The following is a 19,263-nucleotide window of genomic DNA, read 5'->3' on the forward strand; positions in this document are numbered from 1 at the left end:
GCATCCAGGGAACACAGATATTCAAAGCAGAGGGGTGAACCAGAAGCTGATGTAGGCAGAAAATGGAACAACTTCTTAAGCTGTAGAAGGGAAGCATCCAATTTGATCAATGAGAAGATCAGAAGAAAGGGGAGCCAATGGTTGTCAGAAGTAAACAAAAAGGATAGAAAAGCAGCGAAGAAATTTTGGAAACATCTCAACTCCTTGAGTAATAAGACTAGCCTAGAGCAGAGGTTTATAGTTACAGCTCAAGGTGTTCGACTAGAGGGAGATGAGGCAATGGAACATATAAGAACAATGATGGCAGAAAAATTTAAAGAACGAAACATAGCATGTGCTCAATCAGGTGAGGATAGACTAGTCAGTGCAGTGGCTCCACTGGCACAAAGCGAGTGGGAAAGGGCAGAGAAGAGGGTTCCTAGTAGCACGTCGACAGGTCCTGATGGCATCCCAATTATGTTGATAAAGACATTGGGCCCAAAATCTAAGAAAGCATTAAGAGAGGCAGTGAGCAAAATGATAATGGACGGTAAAGCCCCCGACGGGTGGAGACTGAGCAGGATGAGCATGATATATAAGGGAAAGGGGGACAAAGCCGACATAAACAACTACCGTCCCATAACAGTGACGTCAGTGGTTTACAGGGTGGTGATGCAGATTATAAAGGACAGACTGCAGGCATGGGTGGAGAGCGAGGAGGTGCTGGGGGAACTACAAAATGGGTTCCGGAAACAAAGAAGGTTAGAAGATAATCTGTTCTCATTGACACAGTGTATTGAAATAGCAGAAAAGGAACACAGGCCCCTATGGCTTGCCTTTCTGGATATCAAGGGAGCCTATGACAGTGTAATCCAAAAGGATTTGTGGGACATACTGGGCACTCTAGAGGTGGAAGATGGAGTAAGAAATCTTTTAAAAGATATCTATAAAAGTAACAGGGTGCTTATAAAATGGGAAAACAAGATATCTGGGCCTATAGAGATACAGCAGGGGCTTAGGCAGGGGTGCCCTCTGTCACCTCTGTTGTTCATGCTGTATTTACAAGGATTAGAGAAAAAATTAGAGAGGAGCGGACTTGGCTTCAACCTTTCCTATTTCAAGCAGGGAGAATGGATTAAACAGTCATTACCAGGACTGATGTATGCAGATGACATTGTACTTATGGCTGACAGCAAGGAAGACTTGCAGAGATTAATGGACATCTGTGGTAAAGAGGGAGATAGCTTAGGTTTGAAGTTTAGTAAAGAAAAATCGGCAGTCATGACTTTTAATGATAATCAGGGCAGCGAGCATAGGATACAGGAGGTTACGCTGGAGGTGGTGGATAAGTACAAATATCTTGGAGTGTGGATAAACAATGGGGCTGAGTACCTAACGGAACATGAAAAATATGTGACGGCTAAAGGTAGCAGAAATGCAGCTGTGATGAAAAATAGGGCACTGTGGAATTACAATAGGTACGAAGTGGTGAGAGGGATTTGGAAAGGGGTGATGGTCCCTAGTTTGACTTTTGGCAATGCGGTCCTGTGCATGAGATCAGAGGTTCGAGCAAGGTTGGAAGTTAAGCAGCGAGGGGTAGGTAGACTGGCTCTGGGAGCACACGGAAATACACCAAATCAGGGGGTACAGGGTGACATGGGATGGACGTCATTCGAGTGCAGGGAAGCCAGCAGCAAGATAGAATTTGAGGAGCGATTGAGAGAGATGGCAGAAAAGCGGTGGGCAAGGAGAGTTTTCAGTTATTTGTACATGAGGAATGTTGATACAAAATGGAGGAAGCTGACCAGAAAACTGTCAATCAAATATTTGGACTGCAGGAGGGGTGCAAACCAGGAAACAGCGGTTAAGAAAAAGGTTAAGGAAACAGAGAGGGGTCTGTGGAAAACAGGGATGCAGACGAAATCAGCACTGGGCACATACCGAACTTTCAAGCAAGAAATTGCCAAAGAAAATATCTACGATAATTCTAGGGGAAGCTCTTTGTTGTTTGAAGCCAGGACGGGAGTATTGCGGACTAAGATGTACCGAGTCAAGTACCAAGGTATAGATACGTTGTGCTGTGCGTGTGGAGAAGAAGAGGAAACGGCTGAACACCTCATACTTTTCTGTAAGGGGCTTAACCCTACAGTGCAAGGCAACGGGGCTGATTTTTTCAAAGCATTGGGGTTTAGGGACAGTGAAGGCAAAATAGACTTTAAGCGGGTAGAAATAACCAAACAGAGGTTATCTGATTGGTGGATAAAATTAAGGCAGGGGTGAAATTTCACCCACCACAAAGTACAAATTATGTTAATAGCCATGGCTAGGTGGCGTATGCCACCGCCCGATTTAAAGGGTTCAGCCTCATCCATCCATCCATCCATCCATCCATCGGGCATCTTTCACGCTCGGAAAAACACTTTTATGTAAGACTTACGGAGTAAAAGAAATCTGTATCGAGTTTCTCATGTCGCTCTACAACTTTTTCATTGACACTTTAGTCTAATAAAAATAATTGAGAAGTTCATTAATTAAGACTAATTATCTAATGAGGCGGAATGCAAAAAATAATCGAAGTATCTCCAAGCGACGGCAAGCAACATTACCTTGGCTCTGTCAAGCTACGTAACAACTGAAACACCCTGTATAAGCGACAAGAATGCGCGCAAGCGCGAGACTTGCTTACCTTTCAAGATGTGAAGTCATCAAACGCTTCTTGTCTCGAAGGCACCTCGGTGCCGACGCTCTTTCTGGAGCAAACACTGTCTAATTGCCGACGAACTCCAGCACACGAAAGCACAATTTTCAACAATTTCTTCCGCAGACCATGATTCGAAGCCACAGCACCACGTTTTTCACGAGAGAACCCGTACTGGCGAGAACAAAGGAAGCTCGCATGGGCGCTGTAGTAGACTCCAGACACTGGCGTTTCACACGAAACATACGACGAAATGATATCATTACACAAGTCCAGAGGTTTCATGATGATTAATACACACGACAAGGACCACAGTTTGTCGAGACACTTCCAAAACATGATTAAATTACCGCCTTGCTGCAACGAGCACTCTTGCACACACGTGGCCCAGCGGGCCCAGCTCAATATAACACCCAGTAATTTTACCGGGCATGGACGTCACACTGCAGCAGCGCCACACTGCGGTAAACAAGTGAACGTAGCCTCCGAGATCTACATTCGCTTCTAGAAAATGTAGTTTGCAAAAGCACGGCCTTCGAGATTTAATTTTGTTGCGCGGAGGAAGTTGTAGCTGGAAAGAAGGCCGGTATTTAAACAGCATTTATTAAGTTCAAAGTGCCTGGGTGTGCAGTCTTTTTTATAACGCATATACAGGAATTTTAGGCGAACGATGCGCTAACTATTGCTGGCGGACATGAGCCAATCAGCGCGCAGCCCGTGCACCTCTGCTCCGTCTGCTTGCAATGGCGGACGGCCTTCGGCTGCTACGACAACCACCGATGACAAATTCGTGATCACCGCCCATATTCACGCTTCTAATGGCGCCAAGTGTCGCGTTTTCGAGAATATGTGACGTCATCTTGAATCGGTGGCACCATATTTCCTCGTGGCGTAGGGAATAAAGACAAAACGTGGCGATGGCTGGCTTGCTGCGGCAGCTGAAGCTTCGGTCGATGTGAAACAGGCGTACTCCTTGCATGCACGCGTAAAGAAAGAAATAAGGCCACGCTCCGTACACATCTTTAACGACTCAGCCAACTGACAATTAAAAATTATTCAGTTGCGCGCCCAAGCAAGCATTTACCGAATCCGCGCTGCCGTATTTATACCCCTGCTAATGTCAACAAAGCAATCACTCGCAGTTTTGAAAAAGCAGGCATTTTTAGCAGCGACCGCACGTTTTGAATTTCAGCGTGTAATTTGCGTAGAGCAGAAAAGGAAAGGTAGCTTCACGAAGTCGAGGGCCGAAAAAACCGAGCCCCCCCCCCCCCCCCCCCCCTCCATTATTTTTCCTGGATACGCCAGGAAAAATAGTGGTTCTAATAATAATAAAATAATAGTTCTAGCCGTAGCATGTGTTAAGTTCAGATAATTACTGTGTGCACTCTATGTTACCTCGATGTGCACTAGAGGGAGTGCACAGCCAGGTAACATAGAGTGCACACACAGGTAACATCCTGCCGTAAACACAAAGGACACATCCTACAGGAAAGATTCAGTTTGCTTCCTCGAGTCGTACGAAAGAATGAGTAAACATGCGGTACACACGAAGTATGTTTCCTCAAGGTCACATAAAGGGCAAGGAAACATAAAGGTCACATAGGGCACAAGAAGGAAACAGACAGGAAACATAAAGGTCGTGGCCATTTTCATAAGGGGCCGGCCGCACGCCGCGCGCGCGTAGGTCGGGGCAACGGTGTAACTCAGAATTGCTCACTGTGGAGCTCTACGTCTCATTCCCAGAAGAATGGCCTTTTCAGTCGAATGCCCTCTTCTCCCTGGAAAGCGGTGGCGATTACTGGCGTCACTCCAACCTCTCGATGTTATTATTATTTTCTCTTTTTTTTTCCCCCTCCTAAATTGGGACGCTGAACCTTGCGGGTGCTCTGCAGTTCAGAATAATGCACATGTGTCCATCGTGTGAGTCAGGATGCGTGCGATTCGTGGACTTATTCATTTACGTCGAGCTGGGCACCAATTTCACAGCGGTCGAATTCCCTTGTCAAAAAAAGAAATAATAATAATAATAAAATAAAACTGTTTTGGTTGATCTAACCCAGCCTGTAGTACATCACTGATATCGTATCGTGTTGTGACGTCACAAAGAGTGGCCTATACCTGGCAAAGGTTTGTTCATCTTGCCTCAGGCGACGTGACCAGTAGGCTTGATTGAAAAGAAAACGAAATGAAATGCGTCTGCCACGAGGGATGTTTTGATCCCCGTTTAAGTGGAGCCGGATTCAACTTTACGAGCTAGAGTGAACTATATATACTCCGTTTCATAAACCATGTGCAATGCTGTCGAAGCTACTCAAGTGGTTCGGTCGCCAAAATGTGTTACTCCGCGCGTTCCTTCTCTACATCGCTGCGCGCCAGCAGCGTTTGCTTGCGCGAGCTTGCTCGTGAGGCTGCCGCGTGGGCTGCAAATAAACTACACAAACAGTAAAACAACGAAAAACAGATTGATCTCAAACGACGCGTTAGCAGTCTTATAGATAAGTACATGGTTTATTTGCTTCTACGGAATAAACCTTTTTTTTTTTTCATTCAGAACTGAGCCTATATAAAGAAGATGGTCATACAAAAAACACCGAACCATTTCTATGCGGGAACCCAGTCGCCGCAAGGCGTATCCCTAGCCTCCACAGCGTTTCACCTGATGTATGAAATGGAGTATAGGAAGCGCAGTAGGCAATAGGAAAGGACCCGCCGTGGTTGCTCAGTGGCTATATGGTGTTGGGCTGCTGAGCACGAGGTCGCGGGGTCGAATCCCGGCCACGGCGGCCGCATTTCGATGGGGGCGAAATGCGAAAACACCCGTGTACTTAGATTTAGGTGCACGTTAAAGAACCCCAGGTGGTATACAAATTTCCGGAGTCCCCCACTACGGCGTGCCTCATAATCAGATCGTGGTTTTGGCACGTAAAATCCCTTAATTAAAAAAAGCAATAATAAAGGGTAAATCAAGACCGGCATTTCGTAGCGATGCCTTTCCGATGCTAATGCCTTTTCGCGCTTGGTCAGTGGTCAGAGCGACGGTCCGCTCACGTTATCAGCGGTATCAGCCGGCCGTGAGCGGTGGATGATAAGACGAGTATAGAATAAAGCATAACGCATCGCTACAAAATACCGGCCCAAGAGTTCTTGAAAAGGGCAGTGTAACAGCGCTCGATCTTTCTCTCGAGTTTCATGGACTTCAGCACGATCGAAACGCGTTAGGTATGTAAAATACGTACGTTCATTTAATTACCAGACTTTCATGGTGTAGGCGTCTTCCTGGACCCAGAATTGGTGGCTGCCTTGGCATCATCATCATCATAGGTCACGATGTCGCTGTTCTCAAATATTTGCAGCGACCATCCATCCGTATCCACCCGCTACCGTGTAGGGACGCACACAATAACGGCTTCGAGTGTGTCATAATACTTAGCTAATCGGTCTTCTAGGCGCGTCGTTGTATCACGATCCTCGGATAATCAACGTTGCCTCGGTAAGTCAGCGCCCACCGTCCGAAGAAAAAAGAGAGAGAGAGAGAGAAAACTACAGATGCGTCGGGGTTTTTCTTCCGTGACAGTGATTGGCCACAGCTGCGAAGGAATCTTTCTCGCAGTCTATAGTCTTGCAGACTAGACACGATAGGCCTTTCACGAAACCGAAGGTCCTGGGAGCCTGGCCTCACCCAGCTCGTCAGCCCAGAAAGCTACCTGAGGCCTTATATACAACAGCTGAAGGTCTTAGCACTCGTCTGTACAGACACGCTGCGCCATGTCTATAGTGCGCGTGAGTGACGTTAATTCCGGTCCTCTCTTTCTCTTTCACTCCTCCAGCTCACTCTTCACATGTATAGTGTACAATATCTAGTTAACCTCTCTGTTTATCTCTCTCTCTCTCTCTCTCTCTATCTTTCCTCTATCTCTTCTCGCGGCCCTTTCTGACGACTTGTCCGCGCTGCCAACTCTCGTATGCGTCAGCGAATAGGCTTCACGCGTCGCGTCATTGAGCATCCCCAAACTCCCAAGGAGCCACGACTCGTTTAGATCGCGAAGTTTCTCGCGGGGAGGAGTGTGGCGGAGTCTTGGAGAAAACTCGTCGTCACTTCCGCTTGTCCGGCTTCCAGCGGTGCGGAATCGCGCGCTGTCTTCCTGCACTCGGCAGGGCAGCTTAGCGTGTCGGGTCGAAAGGAGGAGCCGCCGACGTCGAGTTGGCCTGTCCGGTCCGCTCTGGTGCCTTCCCTGATCCTCGAGACGCGGTGGGGCGTGCTCCGAAGGAAGCCGACAAGCGCCAGGAAACACGCAACGCGTCGGGTGGGCCTGCGATACCGCTATTTAAATAAAAGAAAAAAAGAAAGGCGACGCTTTGGTATAGCTTCTCGCTGGCGTTGTGCTATGAAGTGGCCGCAGCGTATACACTCTGCAGCTGTGGCCCTACCCAGATTTCTCTTTTCAAATACGCACTGAGGGTATAAGTATACTCGCTCACTGCGCAACTGCTCAATTGGTTTTGATGGATTGAAGAAAGTCGGAATCTAATAAAATGTCGGAAACAGCGTTTTAGTTTCCTTTTCTATACCTTTAGTAGGCGCTCGAGAAAACCCGAACAAAGGCGTTTATATGATAACGTGTAAGTAATGACAAATATTACTAAAAAAAACTATATTCCTAACTCTGATGCTATAACGACACCGTGGAGATAAAAAAGTTCTTGCAAAGCCGTTAGAGCGTCTATAATGCGGACCGCATTGACTTGTCACACACTCGTTATGCATCATCATCATCATCATCATCATCACCACCATCATCATCATCATCAGCCTATATTTATGTCCACTGCAGGACGAAGCCCTATCCCTGCGATCTCCAATTACCCCTGTCTTGCTGCTAGCTGGTTCCAACATGCGCCTGCAAATTTCCTAACTTCATCACCCCACCTAGTTTTCTGCCGTCCTCGACTGCGCTTCCTTCTCTTGGTATCCATTCTGTAACTCTAATGGTCCACCGGTTATCCATCCTACGCATTACATGGCCTGCCCAGCTCCATTTTTCCTCTTTATGTCATTTAGAATATCGTTATGCATATGTGGGCCTAAAATATACGTACCACACATCGTTGGGGATAAGACGTTTGTGGGACTTTATCATATTCTTGCCGCCAGCTTTCGGCAAAAATTCACATCAACTCGGCACCGATCGATGCACCAATGTGTCGTCGCAGACGACGAAAAGCAACCTTGAAGTGGCGTTTCGAATAACCGCGAAATTACGTGACAATCCCGGATGGCAGCGTCGACCAACGTGGCAACGTGCTCCACGATGTTGCATCTCTTCGCCTTTTACGCAAAGAGAAGCAGTTTTTTACCATATAAAAACATAAACCAAGATGCGGCGTCTGGCATCTAACAGTGACATGTAAAAGCGTTAGTAAAATGCAGTGAAAAAATTTTTTTCTGCAATACCATTTTTTATGTAACATACTAGGTTTAATGTCATTTGATCTGTCAGGACTTATAAGTGGCACTTGGAAAGCGGTACAGTATTCCGTAGCGGACCGCGGTCTCTTTGTGCGTTCTGCAAACATCCGTCCCAGTCACTCGGGAGGCTATCGCAGAAAACGCCCAGCTAATATTAACTCTGGGTGGCATTGCGCGCCTGGAGAACACCGACAGACTGTCTTTGGCGTAGCCAAGTCAAATGTGGCGGCCGGAAGTTAGCGTCGCCGCTCCGGCGACGGCGGATGCCGGCGAAAATATTTAGCCCACCTTGATTCAAGCCGCCGGCCGCCGGCGAAGCCGCCGGCCGCCAACGCCGCGCGCGGCCGTTCGCCAGATTTTCGCAAGAAAATGCTCCATGTGGGCCGGGCTTAGCGAAAAATTTTTTTTTTTTTTTTCCACGTAACATACCAGGTTAAAAGTAGGCGCATCTTTGGAGATAAATATACGCAGAAGGGCGGACTTGCATCATCTCAGAGGCGGTTGTGCGATTCGTTTTTTGCCGTGTTCGCAGTCGTTGCTCTTATTTGCTGTTGCTATACCGCTGCTCTTCAAAACGCTCGAATTAGAATGACCTCTCCGCGGGGCAAATGCATTAAAGGGCGTTTTATATCACTTTGTTACCGCGGGGGTTGTCTCTGCTCCTGCTAGACGCGCCGCCCGGCGCACATTCTGACGTCAGAGATACTCCTTGTTGTGTCTGGCACACGATCGTCCTGCCAGCAGCCCGCGTGACCGCGGCGCGCCGCCTGTTGAACTTCTTCAACCCTGCGGTCACACCACGAGCACGTGATCGTCGCCCGGGTGCTCCTCTCGCCCACGCATTGCTCATTTTTCTCTTCTAGGGCATTGTGTGAACGAGACTTCGCACATTGCCGATATATAAAGACTTAGTGCATTCTGTTGACGACTTTAAGGAAACGCTGGAATGCCGCCTTCTCTCTATTTTTTATAGAGGAAAGGGCGATGTCTCGCACTGGCAATTTTGGTCGTCTGCGGTATACCGTTTCAGCGTATTTCCTCCGGTTGAACAACGTATACGAAATGCGACGCCGTGTTGGTGAAAAGGCCAAATTCTTGATTATCTGTGGCTGCCCGTTTTGTATATATATATATATATATATATATATATATATATATATATTGTGTGTGTGTGTGTGTGTGTGTGTGTGTGTGTGTGTGTGTGTGTGTGTGTGTGTGTGTGTGTGTGTGTGTGTGTGTGTGTGTGTGTGTGTGTGTGTGTGTGTGTGTTGCAAGAAGTTTATCTATAGGTCAATTACTCACAGGGGACCCTGATCATGAGAAAGAGATTTACAGGAGAATAAAATTGGGTTGGAGTGCATACAGCAGGCATTACCAAATCCTGACTGGGAGCTTACCAGCGTCGTTGTTAAGAAAAGTGTACAATCATTGCATTCTACCGGTGCTAACATATGGGGCAAAAACTTGGAGGTTAACAAAGAAGCTCGAGAACAAGTTAAGGACCGCACAAAGAGCGATGGAACAAAAATTGTTAGGCCTAACGCTAAGGGACAGGAAGAGAGCGGTGTGGATCAGAGAGCAAACGGGGATAGCCGATATTCTAGTTGACATTAAGAGGGAAAAAATGGAGCTGGGCAGTCCATGTAATGCGTACGGTGGATAACCGGTGAACCATTAGAGTTAGAGAATGGATACCAAGAGAAGGGAAGCGCAGTCGAAGACGGCAGAAAACTAGGTGGGGTGATGTAGTTAGGAAATTTGCACGCGCAAGGTTGGAATCAGCTATACACAAGACAGGGGTAATTGGAGATCGCAGGGAGAGGCCTTCGTCCTGCAGTGGACATAAATATAGGCTGATGATGATGATTATTTGTTGCAAGAAGTATAGCAAACTCGGCGCGGCGGTGCGTTTAGCGGCGAACAAACTTGACTGATTCCGGCGGCAGGCACTGCGCGAGGCCGCGCACCCCCATGGACGATCGATGCGCGCTCGAGCGTTGCGCGCCGGCTGGCGCGCGCTGGCGGTCTCGAGGCACGCAAGGCGATGGGGGCCCGCTTCGTCGCGCGCTGCTTCGTTAGCTAACGAGCCGGCGGCCGTGCGCCGCTGTGGCGCCAGCTTGTCCCATTGCCGGTGGGCGTGCTTAAGGTACGTGTGTGCGTGAGTGTGTGGCTGGCCACGTGCGCGCGCACCAACGCGCCAGGTATATACCAAGAGTGACCGTTGAGCATCGGTGTAAGTGTAACCGACGAACGCAACGGGTTGCGAGCGAAGTGCGCTGTTGGGCGAGTTTCGGTTTACTGAGACACTGAGCATATACTTGTGTCTGTTCTTGTCATTTTAGCGCGCTGCTCAGTCTCCCAGCATGACAGCCCTACTGTAGCTCGAGTTACTTCCTTGGTGATAGTATATACGCGCTTGGAACTTAAATATGAACGCGAATATATAATGCGCACGAGAAATTAAGGCAGGTGTGTCCTTTCTAAAGTTACGCTGTTGCCTTTCTCCCCCCCCTCGTCTTACTTTGTGCTCGCTTTCAACTTGTTAGAGGCACAGGAGCGCCATTCGCACAGCACAAAAATCTTCTGCGTAGCTTGTATTTCGGCGGCAAAGTACAGGAAAATGGTAAATTGTAGAGACACGTATGTACACATTGTGCACGCAAATTATTTGTCTACGACACTACACGCCGTTGCTCTCAGGTCCAGAAAGGCCTTGTGGCAAATGCAGGATATGGGACGTTCAAGAAAGTTCGTTGTCTGGCTATAATAGATTGGTGCACGGCTATTTAGAACGAAAAGAGCTGAGTCTACAGTGGGGCCAGGAAGGTAGGCAGATCGCTGTTCCAATCTTTTGTCTTCTTTGTCCCGTTAGTCATAACGTTCCGGATATCGCGAAGGAATGGTGGCTCTAGAGAATGATAATTTTCGCTCTAAAAATGAAACTTTCGCTCTCGAACAAACAAACAAACAAAAATTGCCACTAACGAATACGGCGTCATTGCCCTTTAACTTTCTCGGGACGCGCTTCTTCGCAGTGTCGCCTCTGTGCAAGGCGCCGGTTTCGCATCGCTGCCGACTCAATTCGACACGCGACTCGACCCGACGCGCGACTCGATTCGACGCGCTGAGCAACGAAAGGAATAAGCCCCCCCCCCCCCCCTTCTCTATCTCTTTCTGTCCCGCCCGTTCATACAGTCGAACGCCTTTGTAACGAAGTGCTTGGGGCTTCCGAAATCATTCGTTATACAGATCACTTCGTTGTAAAGGTCACACACCGCATTTGCTCGACAGTGACTGCTGGGAAGGCAGCTTCGAGCCCGAGCAATGGAACGCGTCCGGAAGGCGGCCTCTCTGCGATTCGACGTCACCTCGGTTCGAAGAGAAGAACCTCGTGAGCCGCGAACACTAAGAAAGCGCGTATTATCGTCTATACTTTGCGTGTGTGAACATATATGAAGGACACAACGTATAGGCAAGAACGCAACGTATAGCTTATACATTGAATGCGCGTAATAAAGCGTGGCATACGTTTCCTCCCGCGCAGGTTGACCTTGTCGTCGAGTTTCCTATAGCATTCTTTCTCAGCCTCCATCATGGTTTGGAGAGGCAAATGTGTATAGCCCGCATCGTTTTTTTTTTTTTTTTTTTTTTTTTTTCACTTCGTTGCTGTCTTCGCGAAGTTATACCTTGCTTATACCGGCCTTTTCATAACTGGAGCGAGACCTAAGATGGTCGTTGTCCGCTTCGCTGTCTACGTGTAGCCGCGTCTATACGGCTAGTATTGGCTTGGTACGCAGCCGGTCATGTATTCCATTTCACGTCCGCCGCGGCGTCCCTCCCTACGCGTGTATTCCCGTTACGTACCGCGCCTTTTTGTTTGTGTGTATAGCCGTCTGTATACGGCGAGTGTTAATTGGAGCACAGCCTTTATGTATCACTGTTCCGTGCGGCTGCTAGCGAGTGCGTGCCCGTTATGCCCCGCCTATAGCTCTCCGCTCAGCTGGCAGCCTCCCCTCCGAGCTTTTTCGCGTCCGATAATTCGCCTCATCCTATTAGCGTCGCTTCCCGAAACACGCCGTGCGAGCTCTGCTGCCATCCGTTGCCACTATACACGTATATAACGAGAGCCGGTGCTAACGGGTGCAGTTCGTTAACTCGCCGACGTTTACTGCCTCCTCGACGCGTCGATCGCCTCCGGTCGTTCGAGCGCCTTTGGTCTTGGAGCGGGCGAGAAAGGGGGTTGGTAAAGGGAAGGAGGGCAGCACACACACACACTCACACACTTCACTGCGTGTGTTGTGTTCTCTCTCTCACCCACTGCTGGCTGACGCGGCATGGCTGCGAAAAATTGGGGGCCGATTCTGTAACGATCTGCACCTTCATCGAGCCCCCACGCGGGTTCCCCTTGGATACTCCGTCTTAATAAATGGCACGGCTCGAGGCTGGCTCGTTAGTTAACCGCCGCGCTGTGCTGCTTGTAATCAATTTTCTCGCGCTCAGCCGAGACGCGCGCTGTTCCTGTAGACTGGGTCGCAATTTAGGCACGTCGAGCAAACGTATCAATAAACCGAGTGGGAGGGAAGGGGAAAAAAAAAAAAAAACCACCTCGGCGAGATGTCTCGGTAGGTTTTAGATTTCTGTAATACAGTCATACCGAGAAACCCCCCCCCCCCCTTTTTTAACGGTTAAACACACGACGAAGTGAGTTATGACCGTGGTTCTATGATTTATAGATTTCATTAGACGGCTTAATTTAATACACTCATTAGTTTGCATTAACGTGTGTGTAACGAAGTGTTCGTGTTCGACAAGTCGGACTTCGTCGCCGTGTGTCGAAGGCGTTCCTTCCTGGCTAGGCCTCCATTTATTCTCTTCACGGCATAATGTTCCGAAATGTCGGCGCTTGTGACGCTATAATAAATTGTTTCGGCGAAACCACGATGATGTATAGCCCTGTGCCTTTACAGCGTTCGACTTCCTCGCAAATATTCTAAATATTATATTCTAAACGAGAAGATTAACGCCTTGCGAGACCCGCTATAGTCGAATTAGCTGGTGTTCTTTCCCGTACCGCGTGATTCAAGATTATACAGCGTTGCTGCCAACTTCAAAACGTTCTTAGCTTCTATTCGTGATAACATGTTCGCTGTCCTTCGCCGATAGAGTTTTTTTCGCCTCTTTCTCAAATCTTGTGCGTCGCCGTTTGTCTGTACTCTCCCCCTCTCTCTTTCTCGTTTTATTTCCCGCCTTTTTGTTTTCTTTCGCTTGGAAAGTTTGACGTCTCTGCTATTCATCAACGTCAAGGGATTGCAAGCAAGCTAAAGAGAGAAAATTAAGAAAAATAGAAAAGAAAAAGCGATGCATACAAAAGCCGCGCTCACGTGCCCTGGGCGGCAGCTTTTGCCACGGAAGCCTCGAGGCGTGCGGAGAAGGAATATTCTGCGAAAATATAAGCTTGCGTTTCGCGACTTTTTTTGTCCTCGCATCCGTCGTCCTCGTTTTTAACTCGTTTACGGGCTCGAGCTGAGCCCAGAAAATTAGTTTCGCTTGGAGTCCTCGGGCATTCACTCTGTAGCTCTACTGCGAGGTACGCATATTCCGTCTCTAAGCGAAGACCATCGAGCGGTTCGCAATGCCAGTTGGGAGACGGTCTTTCGAGCAAGGCTGAGAAGCACCGTTGCCGAGTTCCAGAGGACAAGACGCGCTACTATGTCGTGATTTTCATACCACTTCATACTAGGGCGAGGTGTCTGCATCGAGACAACAAGGATGAAGACTTCGACGTCAAGACTTCGACAAACGAGTGGGTCACATACTGGGGCCAAGCAAACAAAAAAAAAAAAGAAAGAGAAAAAGAGGGAGAAGAAGAGATTAGGAAAACGGGGCAGAAACAGTCGGAGGACGGTTGTCGAAGTCAAGCGATAGCTTCCCAGTGGACCCGTTGAGCTCAGCACGCTTGTGGGGACACTTACTGCTTCTTTCTTCCCTCTCTCTCTCTCTACCTTTTTTTTTCGCTTGGGTTGCCACGCGGCATAATTTCAGTATGAAATGAAATATAAGCATGCAGGCCCGTTTCATGCAGATACTGCAACAGTAACACATTCTGTAAGCTGTCGATTATTTCTGGTAGTTAGTATATCATTAAATGCATTGATGTCCCATTTGACAATTTCCCAAAAGCTTCGCCCTTGCAGATTGGGATTAGTCTTATCAGGAACGTCAAATCCATATTCTAGCAGATTTGGGGAGCTGGTACCTCGAATGCGGTGCCCGAAACCCTTGGGATTTCTATTATGTAGACTTGACTTCACTACTGGTCGGCTTACATTTCGCAATTACAACGTGAATTGCAACGTGTCATCTAAAATGAAACGATAAAAAAGGTAATTAGCATGTTTTTTATAATTAGCCTAATTATCTGTGCACGTGTCCTGACTATTTCTTTCTTTCTTTTTTTTTTCTTCCGCCTGTAACTAGGCAGTATGTCGCTACAAATTACGGCAGGGGCCTAGATATTTCTTTGTCCTGCATAAAAAAATAAAAAATAAAAATAAAATCTTCATTTAACTCGCTTTGTATGCTCGCCTGTGCTTTGTTAGTGGTTCGAGTTATCCTTGCAGAACTCGAAACGGAACACTCGGATCTATTCTTCCGACTGCTTTGACGAAGAACTCCCGTTTCAAAGTCTCGCGCTGCCTTTTACGCAAAGAGCTCCCGCATAACGAAAGGAACGGGAAGAACCAGGGATACAAAGAGAGGGGGGACCCCCGAGCGGATCCAATTAGTTTTCTTCCACCCCTCCCCCCCCCCCTCTCCCCCTTCTCAGACTTGCACGGGAGGCGGTCTGCATGTCACTCCCTCCGGCTTATACATCTCTCTTGCCTCACTTCTTCTTCTTTTATGCAAGAACGTACTGTATGCTTGCATTAGCTCGAATGCGGCCCTGCACCCCTCCTTGGCTTCATGTAGGGGCCCTTCCTTCGAGCTTGTCTACGTCGAGCTGTGGTGCGTTAAGAAGATGGCTGGTTATTCCTTCCTCCCGTGTACCGCGCCTTATCTCGCTAAACCTTTACAGTGTTGTGCAAGCTTGTGGCTTGTCAATTAGGAAGAGAGGCCACTCGCCTTATCTACCTCGTCAGCGTTGTGCATGCAGCCTCCTCGTTTCGCCTGTATAGACGGCGCACCCAAACGTGCTGATTTACGTTCGATCCGATAATACGAACCCATACCTAAACCTGCTGTTAAAACAATAATGGTTTCCTTCTACAATTTACTAGAGGAAGCTCTGGCCGCGCGCGCGATCATTCAGCAAGCATGAGGTTTGATGCGTAGTGCATGGATTTGTCTAAATTTCGTGTTTTGGGGCTCCGGATGTTCGTGTGGCTTTGTTTTTATTCCCGTTTATCCGCTTTCATTGGCCTAATTTTCCGAGCAATCGTTTGTTTGTTTTTCCGAGACGCAGAAGGCAGTAAGATTCTGCGCACATGCATTATAATCATTGCAGAGTTTGTTGCATTTACATAACGCGTTATTTCGTTTAAAACTGTATATACCGGCCGACGCATACGATGCCAACTCGGTAAGCATTGCCCTCCCCAGACACAATGTTACGGTACTCCTATTGCCTGCGGTGCGTAGAGCCTATACATTTTAATGTGTTAGCTTTTCCACTTTGATTCTACATTTAATGTAGACTTGGCGTCTACATTAAATTGGGTCTGCATTAAATTGAGCCTACATTTGAGCCTACATTTTAATGCGTTAGGTTAATGCGTTAGCATTAAAATGTAGGCTCAACGTGGAAAAAAGTGTGTGTAAAGTGTCCACAGCTGGTCACGTGGTAGAGGTACAGAGGGATAGATATGACATCTTTTCATGCTAGGCCCATGCATACCTAACGTTCAGGATTCCTCGCCAAGCAAAACGAAGTCATACTAATGTACTACGTCGAACCCGGATACATCGAATCTGAAAAAAGATCACAAAAAGTTCGATGTGTAGGTAATTCGATATATAAAATACAAATTTTATACAGATTTCTTTCAAGGGGATTTTACTGTGGTTCGTTATACACAATAATTCGTTATATCTGGTTTTGATATATCCGGGTTCGACTGTATGCACATGACTGAGGGTTGGAGGTGGCGTTCACGCGACGTTATCTTCATAAGATAGGCCGCGCGAAAATGACCCTGAATTTCAAGAAATGTCACACTACAGTGACGATCTCGCGCATATCCTTTTGCGACTGCTGCCCTGGTTATTGTTGTATCGGCGTGGCGGCCATGGATGTCACGCCGGGCACGCGGGAAACGCGGGGGCCTGCCGGGACGGCGGCCGAGCAACTGACGCAGACGCAGACAGGTACCGAGGCGAAGAACTCTTTAGTAACGGAGACAGCTCCTTATATACGCGGGCGTAGTTACAAACAGCGCCCCCTGGGTGCGGAATATGTGGGTTTCGACACCGAAACCTGTAACATCACAGTTGTACCGTACAGAACGGCATACACTTAACGCCACATTGTCTCCTTTCGGAGCAGAAGAGTGAATTCTCGAGTCGAATCGATTTTTCGAATTCGTATTCGGACATTAATCGCGCACCCTTAGTTGATACGAAACGAATCCTTACGTAACACGGCCCCACGATGCTTCGGCGCGCCTCGTGAGCTTATAACAGCGCTGCATGGTCATTGCGAGGCGGGCCTGCATGCGGCAGTGTCGGTGGTGCACGACTCATGAACGCGCGGAGTTCTTATACGAGCGTCGGGATTAATTATTTCCCCAGGGCACCGGCGCGCGCCGCTTATACACTCCTTCGGGAATAACGAGAAAGTATACGCGCCAAGAGTTGCGAAATGCGCACGTGCGTGCAAAAAGAAGGGGGGGAGACGGTGTCAAGCTCTGATGCGCGGATCTTGGCGTAGGGCTCATCTTCTGCCTTATGAGTACATCCTCTACATTATACCCGTGCAGTTTGCTCATGTGAATGTATACAAAGAGCGGCAGTAAATTGCTCTTGCAGAGTAACGTGCTAGCGAGAGGGAGTGCTCGCTTACAAAGCCCTAATTAAACGATGTCTCATTCCCGTCTGGTCATACTTTAAGGCCAATTTTATGCGCGTTTATCTGCGCGGTTTGGAGAAAGGCGCATATGTGTGCGAAGTTTAGAGAAACGCTGACGCGAATGTTTCTAAAATCGCCATTTTTATCCCGCCCCGCGGGGCCGGAATTCGGGATACAAATTTTCGCCTACATAAATTAGCCGCTGTTGCCGTTTAATAGGTTTCTTTCCAGGACTCCAAGGGCCGTGAGAGGTAATTACGACAACACGTCCTATGGTTTTCCTCTTTCGCGCTTGGTTCGTCGCGTGCAACGCTGGGGTGAGGCTATAGCAGGACTTAGTGCAGTGGCTGTGCTCGCACAAAAAAAAAGAAAAAAAAAACATAATAATAATTCTTTCTATTTACAGCAATTATGCGGAACTGTTCTTTATTTAGGCTCGTTAATGAATGTGCGAAATTGTATATTCCTTAAGTATGAACGAACTGTGTTATATGGCTGCTAATGTGTTTTTTTTTTTTTTAGATTCCAGGAAGAATTACTACACACCCGCTCTATTTAACGATTTTAAGGAAGTTGTGCTCAGCTTTTCACGAAGACGCGGTATGGTGAAAAATATAGGAAAGTAGGCGCCAAGACTTTGCGAAATGCGCACGTGCGTGCAAAAAGGAGGAAACAGTTGTAACTTTCGCAGTTTTCGTAATTGTTCGTTTTCTTTTTTGTATTTCCTTGTTAGAAATAGTCTGTGGCAATATTGGTTTGCTTATCTTATTTATTATAATAGAACGGAGTACTGCGTATTTTTATGAAGTTTTCAGTATTGTACATGGCGAGAGCATGAGTTCGTAAACTGTTATGTGCCTTCACTACAGGCGATGCTTCGCCAACTGCCTGGTCAGTGAACAAGCGCTTTGTGCTTGGGCTGACCGTAAAACTTATCCGTATGTACATATGGAGGCAACAGTAAATTGAACTGAATTTGTTTTATAATTTTGCTTTTCGTTGTTTTCCGTGTCGTTTTTTTTTTTTTTTTTTTCCCAGCTCGTCGGGGCAACGCTCGAAGTGGTACACTTTGATGACCGAACTCCTTTGCGTAACTTCCACCGCGTTGCACGCCTAAGTATGAAATGGAGCATACACAGTGGAATCTCGTTTGATACGATCTTCACGGAAACCGAAAAATAAAGCGTATCATCCGAAAATCGTATTATCCGACGTATTATCCAGCAAAATCGTATTATCGGGAAATATATTTTAAAAAGACTATTATCCCGAAAAACGTATTACGCAGAATCGTATCAACGAGATTCCACTGTAATATATACTTTGCCCCGCGCACCTCCTGAAACAAGCGCGCATGTCTCTTCTATGTGCAGGTACGACTACGGCTCGCTGATGGAGAACGCCACGTTCTGCCTGGTCCCCCGGGGCCGTCGGCTGGGCTCCTTCCGCTTCCTGGAGTCCCTGCAGGCGGGCTGCGTGCCCGTGCTGCTGGCCAACGGCTGGGAGCTGCCCTTCGGCGAGTCGCTGCGCTGGGAAGGGGCCGCGCTGCGCGCCGACGAGCGGCTGCTGCTGCAGGTGCCCGACACCCTGCGCTCGATGCCCCGGCGCCGGGTTCACGCCATGCGGCAGCGCAGCCAGCTCCTCTGGGAGACGTACTTCTCGTCGGTGGACAAGATCGTGCTCACCGTGCTCCAGGTGAGGGAGAAGATGCTCTCTCTCTCCCGCTAGCTAGAGCGGCGTCGCGTTGAACGAACACCACCTGATAGCGTAAGGCCTCTTCACTCCGACCCATGACGTCATGCTACACCTGGCCCGACTGCCGTAGAATCTAACGGGGATGCTGCCGAGTAAGCAACGGTGATTTTGACGTCACCGCTTTTGTCACGCCAGCCTTGGTAATGGAAATTTCGGGCCAGGTTGCGTGACGTCGTGGATCGGAGTGAACAGGCCTTGTGGTATCGAGGTGGTGTTGGTTCTGCCCGCGCCGAGTAGAAAGAAGACACTCGCCGGTCTGTAGACCTGCAAACCAGCGGGGCATAACGCACGCGCGAGGGC

The 19,263-nt window shown here is 48.1% G+C and overlaps 1 protein-coding gene across 1 annotated transcript in view; it reads left to right on the forward strand.

Moving 5' to 3' along the window:
• The window catches only part of LOC119457583 (exostosin-1b), a 182,224-nt gene that overhangs the window by 110,059 nt on the left and 52,902 nt on the right, over positions 1 to 19,263 (forward strand). The window contains exon 3 of the mRNA XM_037719198.2: positions 18,582 to 18,903. Coding sequence (XP_037575126.2) covers positions 18,582 to 18,903 — 322 coding nt within the window. The remainder of the gene's footprint in view (positions 1 to 18,581; positions 18,904 to 19,263) is intronic.

This window comes from Dermacentor silvarum, chromosome 7 (assembly GCF_013339745.2).
Source record: "Dermacentor silvarum isolate Dsil-2018 chromosome 7, BIME_Dsil_1.4, whole genome shotgun sequence".
Classification (NCBI taxonomy): Eukaryota; Metazoa; Arthropoda; class Arachnida; order Ixodida; family Ixodidae; genus Dermacentor; species Dermacentor silvarum.